Source organism: Mus caroli, chromosome 9, assembly GCF_900094665.2.
Source record: "Mus caroli chromosome 9, CAROLI_EIJ_v1.1, whole genome shotgun sequence".
NCBI classification, from domain to species: Eukaryota; Metazoa; Chordata; class Mammalia; order Rodentia; family Muridae; genus Mus; species Mus caroli.
Window position 1 is genome coordinate 41,537,259 of NC_034578.1, and position 23,656 is coordinate 41,560,914.

The 23,656-nt window shown below is 49.5% G+C and overlaps 1 protein-coding gene, 1 long non-coding RNA gene and 1 pseudogene across 3 annotated transcripts; 1 reads left to right on the plus strand and 2 right to left on the minus strand.

Annotated features, from left to right (window-relative positions):
- Positions 1–372: 372 nt before the first annotated feature.
- Positions 373–1,167, minus strand: LOC110302515 (annotated as a pseudogene).
- A 6,045-nt stretch (positions 1,168–7,212) lies between these two features.
- Positions 7,213–8,991, minus strand: LOC110301058. Its single transcript, XR_002378668.1, has 2 exons — positions 8,895–8,991; positions 7,213–8,031 (listed from the first exon to the last, which is right to left on the minus strand). It is a non-coding gene; the product is annotated as an uncharacterized LOC110301058 (long non-coding RNA).
- Positions 8,992–10,008: 1,017 nt separating this feature from the next.
- On the plus strand, positions 10,009–23,655 carry Treh (trehalase). Of its 2 annotated transcripts, XM_021172990.2 has the most exons (15): positions 10,009–10,120; positions 18,051–18,151; positions 18,272–18,416; positions 18,497–18,584; positions 19,608–19,708; positions 19,845–19,937; positions 20,025–20,141; positions 20,229–20,351; positions 20,715–20,764; positions 20,900–21,094; positions 21,923–22,140; positions 22,350–22,461; positions 22,684–22,796; positions 23,045–23,098; positions 23,284–23,653. In XM_021172990.2, the coding sequence occupies exons 1-15, from the start codon at positions 10,041–10,043 to the stop codon at positions 23,422–23,424; spliced, it is 1,731 nt and encodes a 576-aa protein (XP_021028649.1). In that variant the 5' UTR covers positions 10,009–10,040; the 3' UTR covers positions 23,425–23,653. The 2 variants fall into 2 exon arrangements, with proteins under 2 accessions (XP_021028649.1, XP_021028648.1); XM_021172989.2 differs by lacking the exon at positions 19,608–19,708 and having other exon boundaries at positions 18,055–18,151; positions 23,284–23,655.
- Position 23,656: the final 1 nt, after the last annotated feature.

Genomic DNA, 23,656 nt, shown 5'->3' on the forward strand with positions numbered 1-23,656 from the left:
GCAGATCCCTTTAGCTCCTTGGGTACTTTCTCTAGCTTCTCCATTGCGAGCCCTGTGATACATCCAATAGCTGACTGTGAACATCCACTCCTGTGTTTGCTAGGCCCCGGCATCGTCTCACTCTCCAACATTTATAACTTACATTTACCAAACCCAAACATCTTTATCTGAAGCTTTTTTTTTTTTTTTTTTTTAAAGACCAACTGTCAAACTGGGCAGTTTCATTTTCCTTTACAACTTAATAAATATTTCTTGATGACTGTACATGGGGTAAGGCTGCTCGGTAGCTCAGAAAGATCCCAGCAATGGTGTTTCCTGACAGTGTGTGGTCTTCAGTATTGAGTGGAACGATGTGTATGAGTGACGTCACTGTCAAACCAGCAAGACCGCATTTATGCACCCATCGTTCTCGGGATTGTTGGTAACTTGGGCGTACTTTCCCCAAATAGCCTTGCCTCCTTGTATCACAAGGCCCAGCTCGCTCACATTCACTTCAGTAACTGTACCTTTGGTGGTCACACCCAGGGTTGTTTATAATAGGGATAATGGATTCTTTTTCACACCAAGAATAGGCAGGCAAAAGGTAGCTTTCAGCTCAGGATGTGTGACATGGGCTTTTTTGAAAAAGACCCATAGGCCTAATGAATCTTTCATATTTAGGTGGTTTTCTTGTAAAGTCATCACCAACAAAGCAGACTTTAGTAACCATTCTTTTCCATGCCTTCTTTTTCCTTTTTCCTGTTCGAATAACTTTCAATACTTCTGTTTCTCCTTGGGCACGAACTTTGGGTAGAGGGACCTCCCATTTTCCCGCCTTTTCTTTCCGTTTCTGCTTAATCATGGTGGAAAGTACTTTTGCTCCCGACTGCCCCTCTCTGTCCAGCAGATAGGCGGGGACTGCTCCCTGTGGAGTCTTATCATCCTTCTGCTTGGTGTTTCTCTTCTCATGAATCTTAATATCTTTTTCATTTGTATTTTCTCGGCATGGCACTGTTTATGGTAGAGCTTAGCCTTCAGGCCAATCTTTTTTTTTTTTTTTTTTTTTTTTTTTTGCCTTCTTTGAACGTTCATGGGCCTCCCAACCTTTCTTTCTCTTTTTCTCATGGTAGTCCAAACGATATCCATATCGTTTGCGGTGCAATTCAATATATTCATTTTGTGGCATAATGACAGCCGCGGAGCAGCGGTCCGCGACCTCTCGGGTCTCAAAAAACTCTTAATTTCTGGGTGTCACTGGTTCACAAGCCTGCCTCTTCCAGCCCGGGACGGGAAAGGCGCATTTTTTATTTTTAAGTCATTTTTCTCTCACCATTCAAGTGTTTTACATCCGTTAATCTTCATCATTTGCATTTATTAATTTTAAACATTTTTCTAGACCCACAAGCATTTTTCTCAGACCTCAAGTAAATTTTACATTTTTCCCATCCAGTTATTTATTATGAGACACAGGCAGTTGATTATCGAGAGCAGTCATTTAAATGAAGGAATAGTGAAAAGTTACATTCTTTAATATGAAACCTGTGAGCAAGGCGGATATGCCAATCTCTCCTTCCCCACACCAAGAACAGCCCTCAAACGGAAGTCCCTCCCTTCTACTTCCTGTGGGGTCTCTCTCTCCATCCTCCTGATTTCCTTTTACTCTCTATGGTTTTTTCCTGTCAACTGGTTGCTTGCTCTGTCTCTTGACCTATGGTTGAGGCTGAGCTATACCACAACTAGAAACAGGTTTTTCAAATGCCCTGCAACAACAGCCAGCCCAGCCCTATAGGAAAGGATATGCCAGCCCCTGAGCTCAGAAGTCACAGCTGGCAGTAGACTCCCTGTGCCTGTGTCCTCTTCCCTGTGACTGTTTTAGGCCATAGACCTGGGTGGACTATGTGTCCTTGCTGCAGCTCCAAGAGCTCTGGGGCTCTAACACCTCTTCCCTCCTCACCTCTCACCTGCCACCACCAGGCACAAGTTTATGAAAGCCTAATCTGATGCTGGTGGTTCTATTTAGGGGAACTGAATGCCTCTGTGTCTTGGCAAAACCTTTCCTTCCTTCCTTCCTTCCTTCCTTCCTTCCTTCCTCCCTCCCTCCCTCCCTTCCTTCCTTCCTTCCTTCCTTCCTTCCTTCCTTCCTTCCTTCCTTCCTTCCTATGTATCTATCATCTACATATCATCTATCTTTCTATCTATTATCTATCAATCTACCTATCATGTATTTTTCTTTCATTTATCTACCTATCATCTATATATCTATCATCTATCTTTGTATCTATCTACCTTTCTATTTTTTTAAGATTTATTTATTTATTATATGTAAGTATGCTTTAGCTGTCTTCAGACACCCCAGAAAAGGGAATCAGATCTCATCACGGATGGTTGTGAGCCACCATTGTAGGACCCCCAAAGGGAGACCCTCACTCAAGTCTCAGGGATCGCGAGCCCAGAAAGCCACAACAGTCAAGCTTGCTGTAAACACACGAGGTTTTAATGGCACACAAACCAGCATGCTGAGGTCGAGACCCATACACCACGCAGGGGTAGAGGAGTCTGACCATGACCCTATTTTCCAGCAGGCTTATAAAGGCAAAAAACACAACCTAGGGGGAGGATCGGAGAGGAAATAGGGGAAGTCTAGGGGCGGATATTTACTTCAAGGCACCTGGGACATTGAAACATTTTGTGGTTGTTTTTCTCAAAAGTTCCGGGGAATTAGGCCATCTTGCCGGGGGCCGGGGCCCATGTTCTCAGGGCAGTCATTATTTTATTTTTTACTCTTCACCATGTGGATGCTGGGATTTGAACTCAGGACCTTTGGAAGAGCAGTCAGTGCTCTTAACTGCTAAACCATCTCTCCAGCCCCCTAGCTTTCTATTTTTATGTGTATTGGTATTTGCCTGCATGTGTATCTGTGTGAGGGAGTCAGCTACATTGGAACTGGAGTTACAGACAGTTGTGAGCTGCCATGTAGGTGCTGGGAATTGAACCAGGGTTCTCTGGAAGGGCAGCTGTAAGACTCTGATGAGCCTTAGCTTACCTGGGATTCCCCAAGTGAACAACACGGAGCTAGGGATCAATACAAAAGCAAGAAGGAAAAGTGGCAACCTCGGGCAATCCATTCAGCCATTTTTTTTTTTTTTTTTTTTTTGGTTTTCTTCAAGACAGGGTTTCTCTGTGTAGACCTGGCTGTCCTGGAACTCACTCTGTAGAGTAGGCTGGCCTCAAACTCAGAAATCCACCTGCCTCTGCCTCCCAAGTGCTGGGATTAAAGGCATGTGCCACCATTGCCCCGCTTCAGGCAGTTTTTATACAGCTTTCAGAGGTAGAATAGAGCAACAGCCACTAGGCACAATGTGATTGGTAGAACAGTGTGACTTTTAAACTAATTGGTCCTTAGGGAATGGGGTGGCAAGGGCTTTCCTTGTCTGTGAAGGTGGCCAATGGTCTGTCCACCCTGAGGAATGTGTTTTTGTGAGCTGGGCTTCCCTTATCTGCAGGTGGTCAGCGGTTGGTCCCCTCTGTGGTCTGAGGAATGTAATTAGCCTCTCCCTCCCAGAGAGGAGGGTGCCTGTGTGCTCTATGACCTTTCTCTTCCAGGAGGGGAGGGGTCTGGTGAAAATTTCCAAAGTTCCCGAGCTGACCTCTTCATTTCCCCCTTTTCTTTGTGCATGCTTCAATCCTGAAGCTATTGCTGGTATTCCTGGTCTTCTGTATCTAGTTCTTTGTATCTCTGCTTTAAGATCATTAACAGGACTGTACCTATGCATTCCTTAACAAAAGCGATCAAGCCCTTCAAAATGTAGGGGCCAAAAATCAGAAGTAAAAACAAGATGATTAAGGGTCTTCATAGGGAGGAGATCAGGGTGGTGACCCAAGGAGAATTGTTAAACCAGGATTCAAACCAACCTTGGGTTTTCTTTCTTTCTCTCTTCCACTTGGCTAGTCCTTCTCTCACCTTGGCCATTGAATCCTTAACAACCCCAGAATAGTCTATATAAAAGCAACACTCCTCAACTAAGGCAGTGCATAGCCCTCTTATTCTGTAGTACTACTGATAGCAAAGTCAACGATTCCTGAAGGTGACTGATGGAAGTTTCTATTTTCTCTACAGCTAAATCAATGGCTGTCCTCAGACTGTCATAATTTTTCCCCTGTAAGACCAAAGCAGAGGTCCTGGTGGCTGCCCTGGCCACCCTCAACCCCAACAGAAGAGAAACAGTGAGTGCTGTAACAGGTTTGGTGGAAGGTCACATAGGATGGGGGAAGGAACCAGAATCCAAAGGTACCACCAGGCAGTCATGATCAAGATCGAGTGATCCTGAACTTGAGCAGATTGTCCGTTTTCTGTATAGTCCAGCGGGGGTCTCTGGGGAGCGGGGTGTCTGCAGGTTTCACATGGGAAGTGTGCACCTAGACTACAATACCATCCACCTTGAGGGTTGTGGGAGTGGCTAACAGAGCCAGGAAGGGTCCCTTTCACTGGGGTTCCAGCAACTATGCCTGATGCCTCCTTATGTAGACCCAGTCACTAGTCTGGAAGCTGTGAAGGGTCTCTGGCATCCCTGGAGCATTTTTTAAAAAGATTTATTTATTATTATATCTAAGTACACTGTAGCTGTCTTCAGATGCACCAGAAGAGGGCATCAGATCTCATTACAGATGGTTGTGAGCCACCATGTGGTTGCTGGGATTTGAACTCAGGGCCTTTGAAAGAGCAGTCAGTGCTCTTAAAGACTGAGCCATCTCTTCAGTCTCCTTGGAGCATCTAAGGCATAGTTTGGGCCGAATCTCATGCTGTATTGACTGAAGGGCTTGGAACCTCAAGAAGAGGTTCCTATCAGTGAGTTGAGATACCTCCAGGAGGACCCAGTGGACACCAAGGGAGTTGGGGTTCCAAACAGGATCTCAAAAGGGGTCAGGTTTATGGTAGGGGGTGTTCTGGACTCAGAACAGGGCCAAGGGGAGGGGCACCACCCAGTCAATGCCAATCTCCAGGACAATTTAGTTATGGTTTCCTTTAGGGTTCTGTTCATTCTCTCTACCTGCCCTGAGGTCCAGGGACAGTACACAATGGAGCTTCCTATTAGTCCCCAGTATCTCTGCCAATCCCTGACTCACCTCAGAGACAAAAGCAGCACCATTGTCTGATCCAATTACCTTGGGCACTCCAAACCTCAGGAAACTTTTCCTCTCATATCTTCTTGGTTACCATGGTAGCTGATTCCTGCTTGGTGGGGAAAGCCTCAACCCATCCAGAGAAAGTATCTACAAACACTAGAAGGTACTTGTAACCATATTTTCCTGGCTTACTTTCTGTAAAATCGACCTCTCAATATACTCCAGGCCGTTCTCCCCTAGATGTTTCGCCCTGTTTACTCTTGGCTGCATAAGCATTCACTTGCTGGCATACCTTACACTGTTCTACTATCTCTCTGGCCCAAAACCCAAGGTCCATTATATGTACTTTAGATCCCTTAACTGCTTGGGCAAGCTTTTTATGCCCTAAATGAGTCCATCTGTGCATTTGGCCTAGTAAGTCTTTTGCTTATTTTCTAGGAAGTATAATTTTCTTTCTTGTGTGTGCCATTGTCCTACCTTGTCTAGGTAACAGTTAGTAGGGTGGCTAGCAATCTGAGTCCTTTCTTCTTCTGTATACTCTGAGTGAGTTCATCCCTTAGTCCAGTCCCATTCCCCAGGGGATGTCTCTTGCAGGCATATAACCAGGATAGGCTCCTGCATAGGCACTTGATCTGTCTGGTTATTGCCTCAGGCCACGGAGTCTCTTTCTTTCTGATGTCCTGGGTGAGGAATGATACTCACAGTTGCCGGCTTCATTAGGGCATCCAAGAGGTCCAAGATTTCCTGTTTGTTTTTTCTTTTCCCTCTGATGTGAGCAGTCCTCTCTCTTGGTATATAGCCCCGAGGACATGGGCTGTGGCAAAGGCATACCTGATAACCATGTAGATGTTAATTCTCTTGCCATACCCAAGTTCCAAGGCCTCAGTGAAGGCAATTAGGTCCAATTTCTGTGCCGACGTGATGGGGGTGCTGCCTAGATGACGTTGGAGCTGTCCACCATCGCAGCACCTGTTCGTCTCTGACCAGCGTGGAGAAAACTGCTCTGGTCCATAAAGCAGGTAGCCTTGGCTCCTGTCAGGGGTCAGTTGAAGAGGTCTTTCCTCCACCCATGGACTCTCCTTTTGGGCCAGTTAGTTGTGACCCATCTGGCAGGAAGTGTATCAGTGCCCTCATCTTGGAGAGTAAGCCTCGCCCCCACAGAGGCTAGGGACAGTCTGGGATGACCATAAATGAATGGGATACCCGACCCATCCCTAAGTCCACTGTTCTTTGGGTATACATTCCATGAATACATTTTGGTGTCAGTGGCTCCTTGAACCCAAGATTTTTTTTGCTGGAGACTGGCCCATCAGCTTGGAGGAAGACCGAGTGTTGGGCCCCTGTGTCCANCAAGAATTGAGTGGGTTTCCCTCCACTCTCAGAGTTACCCTGAATTCAGGGAGGGGGTCCAAACCTCGTCCTCTCTAGTCGCTGTCTTCCTCCAGGGCTAACACCTTCGCCATTTGGGGGCACTTTCCCCAAGGTCTGGGATTTCCCACCCCCAGCTTCCATTCGTTAGGGCGCTCTCAGGCCCAGTGACCTCTCTCCTCGCAATGTGTGCACTGGTCCTTTTCAAGGGGTTTCTGTTTCTCTTTGGTTGGTGTCTCTCTTCTCTACTTTCCCTAACTACTCTAGTCAAGATTCTCTGTAGATTCCTTCCCTGTCATTTTTCTTTCTTTCTCTTTCTCTGTTCCTTCTCGTCCTCTGTCTCCCTATAATGGTAGACTTTCTCAGCAACCTGCACTGAATCTCTCAATGGCTTATCCTGTAGTCCCTCTAGCCTCTGAAGCCTTTCTCTGATATCTCTACTAGCCTTGTCTATAAAAGCCACTGTCACAGTAGCTTTATGCTCCTTGCTGCTGGGGTCACAGGGTGCATATTGACGCAATGCCTCCATGAGCCGCTCTAGAAACACTGTGAGCAACTCATCTGGTCCCTGCTTAACCTCATGTACCTTGGTCAAATTTGTGGGTCGTTGTGCGGCCCCCTTGAGACCTGCCAATGGAGTCTGGTAGTGGACCTCCGGGTGCCCCTTACCTTTTGTCATATTAAAGTCCTTTCTTAGTCAGGGTTTCTATTCCTTCACAAACATCATGACCAAGAAGCAAGTTGGGGAGGAAAGGGTTTATTAAGCTCACACTTCCACACTGCTGTTCATCACTGAAGGAATTCAGGACTGGAACTCAAGCAGGTCAGAAAACAGGAGCTGATGCAGAGGCCATGGAGGGATGTTCTTTACTGGCTTGCTTCCCCAAAACATGGTCATGATGTTTGTGCAGGAATAGAAACCCTGACTAAGACAAGTCCTACTCAGGTCTAGTCAGAGAAAGCCAGCTGTCGACAACTACCTGGCCAATCGATGGTGCCCCCATGTCTTTCTGGCTTCCTGCATTATCTTCTCTCTCTTCGGTCATGAAGAGTACTCTCATGAGTTGATGGATATCATCTAGGTGGGCTGATGAGTAAATAAAACAGTCTCAAAGAGATTAATCTGCCCCTTGGGAAAGGGGGTGGGGAGGTTGGGCCTTCCAGTTGTACAAGTCAGCCAGAGAAGGGCCGATATTGCATAGCCTGATTGCCCTTTTCTAGAGGCCCATATGCCCCCAGCAAGAGAGCCACCATGGTATCAGGGGAAGTGGCTCTCAGACTTTGGGTCCCCATGTCAGGACCTGGAAGTTGGGGGTCTCCTCCTGCTCATCCCTCCGGTAAAGTGGGATACAATGGCCCCGGTCCCATATGGGCTGAGGATTCCAGAGCCGGAGCCAGCACTGGCAGGGCCATGGGGGAAAGAGAAGGGTGATATGGAGGAGGAGGGTCTTGGAGCAACAGGTCCGCTGGCGAAGGGTCTTGGAGGATTGACTTCTCTCAGGCCCGGATTCCTCCTCCCGTGCTTCCTTCTTCCTGACAGTCAGAACCTGTGAGGTGGGTCTTGGGGAAAGAAAGGCTTTTATCCATGGGGAGGGGAAGGGGGGGTTCTCCACGAGATTCTTCCAGGACACTTGGTCTGGGTGCAGCAGAGATCCTGGCCTAAAGACTTTTCCCTCTACTGCTTTGATCACCTGCAAGTTGAAGGTCCCTACAGGTGGCCCCCTTACTCCAAAAGTGGGCCATTCTGAGAACAGTCAGTTAAACTTGCTCTTGTCTTCTTTTCCTAACTTCCCTCCAGTGGTTAACTAGAAGTTTAACGAGGTAGATTCAGTCTGTCCAATGTCCAAAGATGTCGTCAGTCCAAGTCCAAGAACATAGAATGAGGTAACCAACACCAACAAACACAGAGAAAGACAATCAACACACAGTTCATCCCTTTCATGGTCACAGTTACAGACAGTTCGTCCCTTCCACGGATGCAGAACAGAGTTGCTTGGCTGGCTCCAGCCCCACCATGACAAACCAGGCATCCCTGCCAGTACAGCAGGAGCCAGATTATAGGAAGACTCGGCTCCTGCCAATACTGTCTTGCTGTTTCCAGAAGGAGTGGAGCCCTCCCAGTTCCCTCCAGGCTCTCTGGAGCATCCCCCAGATTCCCAGCAGTCTCAATGTTAAGGCACGGTCTGTCGGCTGCACTTAACCACCCCAGATACCATAAGCTCTCCAAGCCCCCGACACTTGCAAACAAACCAAAAGTTCAAACAGACTTACAGACTCAGACTTTGACAAACAACAAGGCAAACAAGAAAGAACCTTGGTACCTGCTCGAGACCTCTGATTCACGGCTCTCTGGTGTGTCCTCACAGGGGGTCGAATTCCCAGCCCATGCACCAAATGTAAGACTCTAACGAGCCTTAGCTTACCTGGGACCCCTACCCCTGCCACAGTGAACAACTTGGAGCTAGGGATCAATGCAAAAGCAAGAGGAATTTATTGTTCCAGTACACTGGGGTTGTCCTGCACCTGAAGGAAAGGCAGCTACCTCGGGCAGCCCATTTGGCCAGTTTTTATACAGCTTTCAGAGGTAGAATAGAGCAACAGCCACTAGGCACAATGTGATTGGTAGAACAGTGTGACTTTTAAACTGATTGGTCCTTAGGGAATGGGGTGGCAAGGGCTTTCCTTGTCTGTGGGGGCAGCCAAGGTCTGTCTTTGTACTCTGGGATTCCCTTATCTGCAGGTGGTCAGCGGTTGGTCCCCCCTGTGGTCTGAGGAATGTAATTAGCCTCTCCCTCCCAGAGGGGAGGATGCTTGAGTGCTCTATGACCTTTCTCTTCCAGGAGGGGAGGGGTCTGGTGGAATTTGTCAAAGTTCCCGAGACGACCTCTTCACAGCCAATATTCTTAACCTCTGAGCCATTTCACCAGCTCCTTGGCAAAACCTCTTCACTAACTGGTGCCAAAATGTCCCTCCAGCCTGTCACACAACCTTTGCACCAAGTCTCTGGATGTCTCATGTGATGGCATGGCCTCCTGACTATTCCTCAGGACTCAGTGCAGACATCATCTTATGGTGGGGCTTCCTGACCCATCCCTGAGAGGTTGTCCTGTGTCCTCACAGGGTCTCCTGTAGATAACAGGGAGTTTGATAAAACTTTGGAGAAGACTTGAGCCATTCTGTTTTAAGTGATAAAGAAATGGTCCCTTCTAGCATTAGTGACTAGGGAGCCACACACAGACTTGGTGTCTAAATCATACTTGGGTGACTTCAGTTGTGGCTCTGGCCCTTGGGTGCCCACCCATATAACTCTGAGCAAAGTCCCTGAGCATTAATACCAGTTAGAATTGAGAAATGGAAGAAAGTGGCTGATGGGGTAGTGAGCACTGTAGCTGGAGGGCAGAAGTGGTAAGCAGTCCACAAGAAGTTGAAACACACATCTCCCCCCCGTCAGGTGGCCACACCTCATAGCCTGGACTTTGGCTGACCTGGGTAGGCAAGTGAGGCAGGCCGTGCTCAGCAAGCCAGAGGTGCCAGGGTTTGCTCATTCAGTTCTAGGCACCGTGCCCAGGATGACCTGGGAGCTGCACCTGCTGCTTCTGCTGGGGCTGGGACTTAGGTCCCAGGAGGCCCTGCCACCACCCTGTGAGAGGTAGGGAGATGGAGAAGCTGTGTGGGGGAGGAAGACAAGGGTGGAAGGCTGGGATGAGAGCTCACCGTCTGAGGACCAGCCTCTCAGAGGACAAAGAAGGAAGAAACCAGGCTTGTAGGGGTAGAAGGACCAAAACCTGACACCAAACTCACTGTGTTGGAACAAGGTTGAACTTTGAGGCAGGCCTATGTAGAACTCCAGAGCTGTTGACCAATGCCTGCCCTCCGTGCTGCTGACCAGAGCTCACCAGCCAAGCAGCTCCTTGGACCAAGCAGGGCTGTTCTCTCCACTGTTCTAGCAAAGCTTGCCTAGCTTGGCATGAGGGGAGTCTAGGTCCTATCAAGAACTTACGCATAAGTTCAGCCTACCCTGTTGCTCTTTCTGTGTCCCAGGGCAAGTCAATCCTTTCTTCTGAGCCTCGGCTTCTACCAGCAAATACAAAGATGGGGAGGGTGTCACTCTACTTCCTGGGTATGGAACTGTCATTCTCTCTTCCACTTGGACTCATGGAACTCTCCCTCCACCAGTTCTTGCAAGAAGGGTAAAAACAAGGCCTAGGATGGCGAAGAGCAAAGAGAAGCCAGGAGCTAAGTAAGCAAGGAGGAAGCAGAAGGGGGTGTCTCAGAGGAGGCAATGGGCCGATGGAATGTGGAAGGAGCCATCTTGGAACAGAAGCGGGGAACAGGGCAAAGGCTCTGAGGTGCCCTCCAAGGGTCACAAAGTCCCATGTGGCCTGGAAAGAAGCAGAACCAGGCTATGAGGTGGAGATAGCTCTAAGGAAAGGAGACCAAGCCCTGCGGACTTGGCAGGACTGGGCTGGGGGGTGGAGCTGAGGAGCCGATTAGGAATGCATGAAGACTGAGCTGTGACTTACTCACCGATGCCCAGTTGTGCAGTGTGGAGGGATCTGGAATAACCATCAGGACTTGTTTGTTCAGCAGTAGGCAGGACACAGAGTGGCTCTTCCATCCAGTCTCTTGTGTCCTGTTGGGCTATTTGCAGAGTGCCTACCATGAGTGCTGCTGTTTGTCCCTGAGAGCATGTCAGTGGTCCACTTGGACAGTCACACGTGTGCTTGTGGACTCTCTACAAAGAGAGTTCCAGGACAGCGAGAGCTACACAGAGAGACCCTGTCTCAAAAACAACAAAAACCTAGACAGCCACTGAAGGCACAGATGTATAGGGTAGAGTCCAGGAGAAAAGAAACTCAAACTTCCAGCAGTCTTCTCCCAGAAGATGTACACAGAAAGTACCAACCAGGAGTCACCCCTGAGTCTTCATGTTGAGTTTCTTGAGATCCTTCACAGAGACCCCTGTAGGTCTCCAAAGATTAAACTGACATTGGGTGGCCTATTGTCCCCATCACAAAGGACAGCGTTAGCCTAGGATAGCCAGCGTGCTCCAAGTCCCTTTAGGCAGCATACTCTGACGTCTTAGCCCTGTTCTCTCAGGTGGCTCTGGGGCTTGGCGACGTGGCCACCTGTGTGGCACCATTTTTTTGCTGTGTGATGAGGAATCTGGCCTTCCTCCTGGGTTCATGGCAAGTTGTCTCTCAGCCCTTGGCATTTCTCATGGGACTAGTCTGCCTTTGTTGCTTAGCATGGGCCTTTATGGCTTATAAAGATAAAGTGATTTGTGGCATTGTCCCCAGGAGTTTTTGGCATGACTCAGGATGGGGACAGGCACTCCAGAAACACAAGAAGGTGTTTAGTAACTTGGATCTTTGAGTTACAAGATACCACTCGACCTTCAGGAAAGGGAAGGTTCCTACACACGGAAGATCCCATCATATGACCAGTGACTCGGTTAACTGGGCTCTTTGTAATGAGACCCTGGCCAGAGCTCTAAACTCCAGACACTGGTGAAGCTTTCTGGCTGGAGTCACAGCAGCGGGTTGGTAGGGTGAGCATCGGGGTTGCCCCCCGTTAGAAACATCACAGTGATCAGGAGTCTCTCTGCCTCTACCCATGTGCATCTTTATTTGGCTCATCCTGATTTGCTCTCAATAAGAGAGATATAATCAGCTGGGCATGGTGGCGCATGCCTTTAATGCCTCAAGAGGCAGAGGGAGACCGGTCTCTGAGTTTGAGGCCAGCCTGGTCTACAGAGCAAGTTCCAGGTCAGCCAGGGCTACACAGAGAAACCCTGTCACGAAAAGCAAAAGCAAGAGAAGAGTTTAGCCACAGGTATAGTGGTTTCCTGGGTTCTAGCAAATTATGCAATCTGAGGGGATTATGGGAACCCCCCCCCACACACACACATTTATACACAGTTGATGAGAATTGCAGGTCGAATGAGGACCCCTAAGCCTATGGTTGTCCTCTTCATAAAGGAAGGGCTATTCCCTTAACCTGTGTGGAATCTTCATGTCTCCAGGTGGCCTGTCCCAGAATTAAATTGCAGTTCGTGTTAGTGTGTGTTTAGGAGAATGACATTAACCCCTTAGAGGACAATTTAGAGGAAAAAAAGGGCAAAGGATTGGGTGATGAGGAAGTTTTCATTCCTGGGTGACCACAGGTCACCTGGGTGACCGCTTCGGTACTGAAGAATTCTTTTGTGAGTCTTGGCACCTTTCATCCCAGTACTCAGGAGGCAGAGGCAGGAGGATCTCTGTCAGTTCCAGGCCAGCCAGGTCTACAGAGTGAGTTCCAAGACAGCTAGAGCTACCCAGAGAAACCCTGTCTCAAAAACAACAACAAAACCCCCAAACAAACAGAATAGTTCTGCTGGTGTGAGTTAATGATGGGATTTCGAGGTGACAGACCTAATCCCTAGGGAACAGACTCCCTGATGCTCGAGGCAAAGGACATCAGTAAGGAACTGGCAGGGCCTGGAGAGGTGGCTCCGTGCTTAAGAATACAGCCACCTCTTCCAGACGATCAGAGTTCGGTTCCCAGCACCCACACCTGGCAGCTCACACCTGACTATACCTTCAGCTTCACTTAGATATCCACACTCATATGTGCTCTCTCTCTCTCTCTCTCTCTCTCTCTCTCTCTCTCTCTCTAGTTTAAAGCATATATTCCAGTGGGACATGGGGTCTAGCTTGTTTGTAGAGACCCCCCCCCTTGCATGAGTTTATGAATGAAGCCCTGGGTTTGATCCCAGCCCTGCATAAGCAAAGCATGGTGACCCCTACCTCTAATCCCAGCTCTTGGGAGGTGGAGGCAGGAGAATTACAAATTCAGTCAGCCTGTAGGTTGTCCTCAGCTACCTAGCAAGTTGGAGGCTACCTTGAGCTATGTGAGACCCCCGTCTCAAAAACTAAACTATTTTAACAGAGGAGAAAATTCTGTGAGTCTCACTGTGGAGTCCAGGCTAATTCCTGCCTCTCCATCGTCCTCTCTCATCCACTGGCGTATGGGATTATAGTCACACCCAAAGGGATTGTTCACCATCTGAGGAGTAGCAGCCTTTGAACACCTTTGTCCCATAATTGCTGATACTTTGAACTAGAGAATTATAGGCTGGCTATTAGCTAATCAGTAGCTATTAGATATTGGTTGAAATTTCCCCTAAAAGTAAAGGCCATGAAATATTGTTGACACATGAAAAACTAAGGCATTCTAGCCAATGTTGAAATAAATGCTCTCAGAAAGAGGCCCGTGCCCTATGGACACTCTCAAGGAGCCCACCGTGTGTTTTATGCGTGTCTATTCCAAGGTGAACATGTAGCATGCTGTTTTGGTTGAAAGACATACGAAGCCAACTCTGTGGGCGGAATGAAGACTCTGCCGTCGAGTTTGGGTTTCACTAACTCTGGAGTCCGGGTTAATGGCCTAGATCATAATGGACAGGCAGAAAGATAATAGAAAAATAATTGCCCTTAAGGTTTTGAGGCTATAGCTCAGGTGGTAGAATACATGCCTAGCAGACAGGAAGTTGATCCCTAGCTGTGCCTAAATGGGGCAGCGTGGTTCATTCCTATAATCCCCACACTCAGAGGGTGGGAGCGGGAGGATTAGAAGAAGTTCAAGGGCATCCTTGGCTCCTATCTAGTTCACGGCTGGCCGCTCCAGGATAAGACCCTGAATGAGGATGGAGGATGATGATGATGGGAACAGGCATTTGTCCTGTGCAGCTGGGAACAGTGAGAAATAAAGACATGAAGAGCTGCCTTGTGGAGCTGGAGAGATGGCTCAGTGGTTAAGAGCACTGATTGCTCTTCCAGAGGTCCTGAGTTCAATTCCCAGCAACCACATGGTGGCTTAAAATCATCTGTAATGAGATCTGATACCTTCTTCTGGTGTGTCTGAAGACAGTGACAGTGTACTCACATACATAAAATAAATAAATCTGGGCACAAGCCGAATGATGGAAGGGGAAGGGGAAGGAGAAGGGGAAAGAGGGGAAGGGGAAGGAGGGGAAGGGGAAGGGGAAGGGGAAAGAAGAGCTGCCTTGCACATCTTCACTGAGTGTGCTAGCATTCAGGCAGCCCTACAGGACTGTCTTGTCAGTATGTCAGTACAGGCCTCTGCTTCTCAGGTGTGGGAGAACCTGGCCTGACTAGCCAGTTCTTCCCGTGGGGGAGGGGACAGTACATCTGTTGTTTTCTTGTCACCTGAGCTTGCTCTCTCTCCCCTGATGCCAAGGTCCCAGTAGCAGGACTGCAGCTAGAAGGCCAGAAGCCAGGGTGGTTCCCAAGCAAGGAAATGAAGCTGTGCCTATCAGTAAGAATTCCCATGCAGTGTGCAACCAGCTACTCCAAACTGTAAACAGCCCAGAGACCCTCAAATTTATAACTGGCATCTGAGGGAGAGTGGTTTTATTAGACTGCCCCCTTAAACATGTGGAACCTGATGAGTATCAGAATCTAGATCATAGTTATCCTGGCCTCGACCCAGGTTGTTTTTAATTAATTAATTCTGGGTTGTTTGTTTGTTTTGATACAATGTCTCTCTATGTAGCCCTAGCTGTCCAGGAATTCACTATGAGGACCAAGCTGGCCTCAAACTCCTAGAGATCCTCCCAAGACCTAGGATTAAAAGACATTTACCAAGACTGGAGAGATGGCTCAGTGGTTAAAAGCACTTGCTGCTCTTCCAGAGGTCCTGAGTTCAATTCTCAGCAATCATATGGTGGCTTATAATGACATTTGGTGCCCTCCTCTGGCCTGTAGGTGTACATGCAGGCAGAATGCTGTATACATAATAATAAACAAACAAAAATTTAAAACAAAGACATTTGCCAGTTTTGTTTGTTCGTTTTATGTTTAGAAGTGTTTTGCCTGTATGCAAGTGCATCACATGCATGCAGTGCCTATGAAGGCCAGAAGAGGGCATCAGATACCCTGAAACTGCAGTCAGAGATGGTTGAGGGCCACCATGTGGGTACTTGGAACAGAACCCAGGTCCTCTGCAAGAACAACAAATGCTCTTAACTGATCAGCCGAGTCTCCAGCCCAGCTGGCCAAGACTCTTAGAACAGCGCCATCCTATATGTCTGAACATTTCCACTTATCATAGAACTTACATAAAAGACACAGAGCTGCCGGGCGTGGTGGCACATGCCTTTAATCCCAGCACTCGGGAGGCAGAGGCAGGTGGATTTCTGAGTTCGAGGCCAGCCTGGTCTACAAAGTGAGAAAGTGAGTTCCAGGACAGCCAGGACTATACAGAGAAACCCTGTCTCGAAAAAAAAAAAAAAAAAAAAAAAGACACAGAGCTGGTCACTTGGTGTATGGCAGTATTTGAAGGCATCGATTAAGACTAGTGACAGATTTTAAGAAATGATCAATCTTACTTAATAACATTTATGTGTTTTGCAGTGACTTGATTGATCTCCTTGGTCTGTTATTGTGCCGTAGACAAATGTGGTAGAACACTGAGTTCAGAAGTGACTACGGTGGTTCTCAGGCCAGTCTGTTCTGTTGCACTCTGTGCAGAAGATGCTCTTGCTGGAGCTCCCAGTACGAGTGCCTGTTCGAGGAGTTATTTACTCTAGTTAAAGCTTACCAGTGGTGCCTACATGCCCTCCCCCTCCCCATCACAGTGGTGCTCAGCTTCCTTATAGACAAGTCTGCGTAAATTACAGAGAAATTTTCTGTGCCCATCTATTTACCAAATGTGGTGTGCAAACGATGCTATCTGGGGGGAGGGAAGGAAGGAGGGAGGGAGGGAGGGAGGGAGGGAGGGAGGGAGGGGCTTTGATTATTTTCTGGGTTCCATGTTGGTTGGGAACAAAATTGGTTACCCGGTCTCAGTTCAAAAACTTGGACCAAACTGGGTCCCCATAGTGCATCCTTATATATTACAACCCAGGCCTTCTTAAAGGGAAGACACAAGTGGTCCTCGGAAGAGTAACCATCTCCCTGGTGACCCAGGGGGTGTGTCTTCTGACCGTTGCAGGGGGTGTGTCTTCTGACCGTTGCAGGGGGTGTGTCTTCTGACCGTTGCAGCAAGAGAGGTCAGAGTGCATCAATGCATGTTGTAAGCCTTCAGGAAATATGGCAGAAGGGTGGGAGATGTCCCTCGAGCCTGGCTGCTGGGGTGTAGGGTGTTGCCCATAACTACTTTGGCCTCAATATGCATTAAATGATCAGGAGGCCCTCCCTGCTGGGGCAGTGCACCGCCCTCCCTGGGGTAGGTCCTGGCATTATCTGGCATTATTCATCAACTTGAACTGCCTTCCCCTTCCCTTTTCCAACCTTTGCTCCCCTCTGGGGAGAGATTGACTTGCCCTAATTAATAAATAAATAAATTAATTAATTAATCCTTAACTCGGAATGCTTCTCCTCATTAAAAGCAAGTTCCAGCTGAGCCCATTGTCCCATGTTTGTAAATCTCAGCGCGCAGGAGGCAGTGCAAGGCAAGGGGATCTAGAGTTTGAGACCAGCCTGAGCTATCTTAAAAAACAAACAAACAAACCCAACCAACCAAACAAAAACAAAAAACAAAAAACAAACAAACAAAAAAAAAAAACAGACAAAACAAAAGGCAGAAGCAGGTAGGTCTTTGTAAGTTCAAGGCCAGCCTAGTTTATAAAATGAGACCCCATCTTAGAATAAACAAGTGACATAATAAGAAACCACAGAGGTGGCTCCTCAGTTAAGACAAGACCATTGGGCTCAGTTCCCAGTGGTCCTAAAGTTCAGCTCCCTGTATGTCCACTTAATGTGATGTCACTTGGACCACTGGTGGCCTCTGGGACTGTATGCTTCCCCACAACCCCCCTTTTCTTTTTTTTTTTTAATTAAAAAGTGTATGGGTAATTGATCTGCATATACATCCATCCACCACTCGTATACCTGGTACCCGCAGAGGCCAGAAGAGGCATCGGAGAACTCTAAAACAGGAGTTACAGACAGTTGTGAGCAGCCCTGTGGGCGCTGAGCATTGAACTTAGGTCCTCTGGAGCAGCAAGTGCTCTTAATGGTCTAGCAATTTCTCTAACCCGTACTTGATTCTTTTAAAGAATATGAGCCCAATGGTCTTGTTTGTTTGTTTCTTGAATTTGAAGTTCCCTTAAGACACCCTAGATTCTTTATCTAGTGCTTTTTAATTTTTTTTTTTTTTAGGATAGGGTCTCACTATGTAGCTGTGGCTATCCTGGAACTCCATATGTGCCAGGCTGGTCTCTAACTCACAGAGATCTGCCTGTCCTCAACTCTGGAGTCCTGACATTTTAAGGATGTGTTCTACCACAGCCAGCTTGGGAAGATTTATTAAGGCATTTCCACAGGCAGGCTTAGAGGTGGTGCATGGCTTTAATCCCAGTACTCTGGAGACAGAAAGAAGTGGATCTCTGAGTTAGAGGCTAGCCTGGTCTACATATCGAGCTCCAGGACAGCCAAGACTGCGTGATAGAGATATCTTATATCATCATCATCATCATCATCAACAACAACAACAGCAGCAGCAGCAGCAACTAGTTATCTGTCCCTTACCCCAGTCCTCTCTTCTGACCACTACCACCCCGACTGTCTCTACAGCCAGATCTACTGCCATGGAGAGCTCCTGCACCAAGTTCAGATGGCGCAGCTCTACCAAGATGACAAGCAGTTTGTGGATATGTCACTGGCCACATCTCCAGGTAAAGCAACCTTGGTTGTCCTGAATCTTCTACCAGGCGGGCGAGGGAGAAGCATGGGTTTTCCTGATCAGGGCGAGCCTTCATCGCACCCACTGACCCTCAATGCCACCTGCTCTCCAGATGAAGTCCTGCAGAAGTTCAGTGAGCTGGCCACGGTCCACAACCACAGCATCCCCAAGGAACGGCTTCAGGAATTTGTCCAGAGTCACTTCCGGCCAGTGGGGCAGGAGCTGCAGTCCTGGACCCCTGAGGACTGGAAGGACAGGTACTGCTCTGGAGGGAAGACAGGAGAGGGCCCCTCACTTGGGGCGGCCTCCAGGAACCCTGTGGGACCGTCTCTTCTAGCCCTCAGTTCCTGCAGAAGATCTCGGATGCTAAGCTGCGTGTCTGGGCGGAGGAGCTACACAAGATCTGGAAAAAGCTGGGAAAGAAGGTAGCAATGGCCTGGGCCTGCTTTATGGTCTAGCTGGTTGCTCCAGGGATGGGGTAGAGCCCTACTTGCTGGGACCCACAGTGCCTGGGAGCACAGATATTTCCTAAGAACATAGCCCACATCCCTGAGCCCTAAATAGAAGCCTTCCAGAATGCTCTTCTGACGTCAGAAGGGAACATCTGCTTGTAACCCTTCCCATCCTCCTGTGTTAGCCAAGCTTGTCCTGCTGCCCAAGGGCTAGCCAGCGCTGCCGCCTGCAGCCAAGAAGGGCATGGCTGGGGTCATGGCCTCTGCCTCTCTCCCTTCCTGAGCTTCTGGGCCAGGCACAGTCCCAAGGACAGTCACTTGGGCTGCATGTGGCCAGCCAGTGTTCAGCCCAGTGCTGAGGGACGCTTTCCTGCCTAGCCGTCTGCCCTAAGGCTGCTCAGGACCAGCCACTCCAGTAGGAACATCCTACTGCTCGCTCACAATGATTGAGGAAGGCTAAGCTCCCCACTGACACACTTAGAACTGGCAGGAACAGGTTAAAGGACCCAAGGGAGGGGCCCCACGCCAGTCCTCACTACTCTGGATCCCAACTGTCCCTGGTGAAAGGCCACGGGTTCCATCATCCTGGGAGGGGCACGGGGACGGGGTGTGCCACCTTCTGAGTTTGGTTTCAAGTGGCACAGGGGTGGAGTGGGGGTGGGGAGGGGGTTTAGAGGGATCAAGGGAAACCTTGAATAGCCTTGGCCTCATCTGGGTCACAACAATGGATGTTGCCTGTGGTCACCTGCCTGATGCTGTGCTGAGGGGTACAGGCTTCAGCACATCACCCAGTTGAGCCAGGAGCCCGGAGGCTGGCTTATGGAGGGTGAGGATACTAAGACTCCCAGAATCAGACCTTGACCACACAGCAAAACAAAAGGAACAAGAGACACAGCCTCTCCAGCTAGGGCTGCCAGGCCCTCTGCTCCCACCTTCTGCAACCTCTACCTTCATGGCTGATGCTAGGCTGCTCTGGGTCCTCTTCTCTGATTCCAGATGAAAGCAGAAGTCCTCAGCTATCCCGAGAGGTCCTCCCTAATCTACTCAAAGCACCCCTTCATTGTGCCCGGGGGGCGCTTTGTTGAATTCTACTACTGGTGAGTACCCACATCTAAAAGGCTAGGGGCTCATGGAGGCTGGCAGAGGTGTGGAGAATCCAGGGCCAGCACCCTCCAACACGGGAGTGCTGGACAGAGGGTGCAAGCTAGCTGATGAGAAATGGCTCCTTCTCAGGGACTCCTACTGGGTGATGGAAGGCCTGCTTCTTTCTGAGATGGCCTCAACAGTGAAGGGTATGCTGCAGAACTTTCTGGATCTGGTGAAGACGTAAGAAGGGATCTTGGGCAGGGAGCTGGGCTTGCTTTTGCCTTGCTGTTGGGCCAGGAGGTACCTAAGCAGACTCTCTCTTGGCAGCTACGGACATATCCCCAACGGTGGACGCATATATTACCTGCAACGGAGCCAGCCCCCACTCCTGACTCTTATGATGGATCGATATGTAGCTCATACCAAGGATGTTGCCTTCCTTCAGTGGGTACCCTGCCAGTGCTGGGGACTTCCCAGGGCCAAGGGCAATGGCTTTGTACCCTAGCTGAGGTGTTGCTTGCTTCAACCCAGGGAGAATATTGGGACTCTAGCCTCTGAACTGGACTTCTGGACTGTGAACAGGACTGTCTCTGTAGTCTCAGGAGGACAAAGCTATGTCTTAAATCGCTACTATGTCCCTTATGGGGGACCCAGGTGAGAAACTGGCCTGCCATCAGCTCACTCTGACATGAGCATCTCTGCAACCTCAAGCTGGAGGGGTGACTTTGACCCTGAGAGCCTGTGTGTGTCGGGTGTCAGGGTAGCCAAGTCAAGATGACCTAGCTTAGCCGGGCGTGGTGGCGCATGCCTTTAATCCCAGCACTCGGGAGGCAGAGGCAGGCGGATTTCTGAGTTCGAGGCCAGCCTGGTCTACAAAGTGAGCTCCAGGACAGCCAGAACTATAAAGAGAAACCCTGTCTCGAAAAACCAAAAAAAAAAAAAAGATGACCTAGCTTTCTGGTTGGCAGAGGGGCTTAGCACCTCCCAATGTTGGGCTGTTGTCCTTCTCTTGGCTAGGCCAGAGTCCTACAGGAAAGATGCAGAATTGGCAAACTCTGTGCCGGAAGGTAAGCAGGAACAGGAGGAGGGAGGACCCACAGACAGGGTGGCGGTGCTTAGCCTCTGTGACTGTCTGGCTTTGATCTGTGGCTGCTTTGTCCTGATGTCAGTTGTGGCCTGGGGTTACTGTTTTGTCCTCACAGGGGACCGAGAGACTCTGTGGGCTGAGCTCAAGGCTGGGGCTGAGTCTGGCTGGGACTTCTCTTCACGCTGGCTTGTTGGAGGCCCAGACCCTGATTTGCTTAGCAGCATCCGAACCAGCAAAATGGTACCCACTGATCTGAACGCGTTCCTGTGCCAAGCAGAGGAACTGATGAGTAACTTCTACTCCAGACTAGGTGAGCATCCTGTGTCAGGAGGCAGGCCAGTGTGGGCTTCTGCATCAGCCTGGCCATGGGACTGGAGGTATGCCTCCTCAGCCAGCTCAAGCCTTCACTCCTATGGAAACATGAAGAGAGAGAGACAGAGACAGAGAGACAGAGACAAAGAGAGACAGAGAGAGACAAGAGACAGAGACAGACAGACAGACACAGACACAGACAGACATAGAGTGAGAGAGAAAAAGAGACAGAGAGAGACAGAGAGAAACAGAGAGAGACAGAGACAGAGAGAGACAGACACAGACATAGACAGACACAGACAGACACAGACACAGAGTGAGAAAGAGAGACAGAAACAGAGACAGACAGACACAGACAGACACAGACACAGACAGACACAGACACAGAGTGAGAGAGACAGAGACAGACAGAGACAGACAGAGATAGAGACAGACACAAACACAGACACAGAGAGTGAGAGAGAGGATGTTAGGACCGCACACTTACGTTCATACTACTGTCCTTTTTGAAGGGCACCTTGGTACATACATCAGCTCTCTCTCCCTTCCCTGATGCTCTCATTAGCCTCCTCTGAGCAAGAGCCATCAGAATGGTGGACCTGGAAGACAGAGCTGCAAGTCCCAGGGAGCAGGGCAGGGCTGTTAGTTCAAGGAGCCATGAATTCTAGTGGGTACTGGGGAATCATGGTCTTTGATCCTTAGGATTCCGAGTCTGTATGGGCACCGCATATGGAAGGGGACAACATAAAGACATCTAAAGCTAGGGACCAAAAGGCAGTCAGTGCCCAGTGCTCTGCCTGCTGAGACTAAAGGCAGAACCACACAGGAAACAACACAGAGGCCACAAAGTACAGGAACCTGCGGGCCCAGCGCTTGGCCGCCATGGAGGCTGTCCTGTGGGACGAGCAGAAGGGTGCCTGGTTCGACTACGACTTGGAAAAGGGGAAGAAGAACCTGGAGTTTTATCCCTCCAACCTCACCCCACTCTGGGCTGGCTGCTTCTCAGACCCTAGTGTTGCTGACAAGGCTCTGAAGTACTTGGAGGTGAGGGGACAGTGGGCAGGCGGGCTGGCCTGGCATCCTGGAGGCGGGACTCTCCCTTCCCTGCAAGTCTCACTGAGGACCCTGGGAGTGACTGTGAGGCAGGATGGGAAGGGTCAGGAGGGACAGACCTGCCTTCCCTGAGGGTGCTGAGTCCTTGGCTCCTGCTTCAGCCATCGCTCACAGTCACATCAATGTCTGGAACCTTCTAGGACAGCAAGATCTTGACCTACCAATATGGAATCCCAACCTCTCTTCGTAACACAGGCCAGCAGTGGGACTTCCCCAATGCCTGGGCCCCACTGCAGGATCTGGTCATTAGAGGTAAGAAAGGGACAGCTGATAGATTCATTTCACTTGTCTGGAAGACCCTCCCTCCTCCCCTTCATGCCAACCCCAGGCCTGGGATTAAGAACATGGGGTCCACAGGTCCAGAAAGGAGATCTGAGGGCCTAGATCTTCTTGCCTTGGGGAGACAAAGGCCAAAGCTTTCCTGCCCAGGATGGGGTCTCTGAATACTCAGGCCTTATCTGGGGTGGGACTTAGGTTTGGCCAAGTCAGCTTCCCCCCGGACTCAGGAGGTGGCTTTCCAGCTGGCCCAGAATTGGATCAAAACCAACTTCAAAGTCTACTCCCAAAAGTCAGCGATGTTTGAGAAGGTGAGCTGGCTGGGGTATGTCTGCCATTTGGGGGGGTCTCACTCCATGGCTGAAATGGGGACTGTCAGTCTTGGCCAGGCCTAAGACAGAACAAACTGGTACAGTATGACCCCTTGTGGCCATTCTTGGGCACTGCAGGGGTCTGAGCAGCCCCACGGCACATCTTTTGCTTCAGTGGCTGTTACTCTATAGCTAGGGTGGTCCGGCTTAAGGGCAGTATCCACCTATAACTCTGTGTCTGTCCCCAGTATGACATCAGCAACGGTGGACATCCAGGTGGAGGAGGGGAGTATGAAGTTCAGGTGAGCGAGCTAGGGTGAACTGATCCAGTTACAGGCAAGTCCTGGGATCTGCTGTCCCAGTCTATGGAGAGTCAGAATGGCAATCATTGGTGCCCCTGGGGACAGAAGCCCTGGGAAGAGGGGATCCCCCAAACAGGGCTTGAGGGCCTCAGTGATCTGGCCCTACTGTCCCGGCCTCTCTCCAGGAAGGATTTGGCTGGACAAATGGATTGGCCCTGATGCTTCTGGATCGCTATGGTGACCAGTTGACTTCAGGGACCCAGTTAGCTTCCCTGGGACCCCACTGCCTAGTGGCTGCCCTTCTTCTCAATCTTCTGCTACAGTGACAAGGACAAGAATGGACTCACTGCCTGCGCTTTCTCCCCTGGTCCCAGCTCGTGGTTCATTAAACCCTTGCTCTCCCTACCTTCTAGCCCCTCCACCCTGCCCCTTCCTGCTCACGGTGTTCTGAGCCAAGAAGTGACCAAGAGGTCAAGATTGTAATTTTCACAAGGGCAGAAACTGAATCCTGATATTTAAAGTATGCTATCGGGTACCAAATATAGCCCAGACTTCCAC

Bases quoted from the DNA above. Each gene is read 5' to 3' on its own strand.
- Treh (XM_021172990.2), top strand. From the start codon at position 10,041: ATGACCTGGGAGCTGCACCTGCTGCTTCTGCTGGGGCTGGGACTTAGG. The intron at 21,095-21,922 runs GTGAGCATCCTG...AGAACCACACAG, and splicing joins TAACTTCTACTCCAGACTAG to GAAACAACACAGAGGCCACA. The intron at 22,141-22,349 runs GTGAGGGGACAG...GGAACCTTCTAG, and splicing joins AGGCTCTGAAGTACTTGGAG to GACAGCAAGATCTTGACCTA.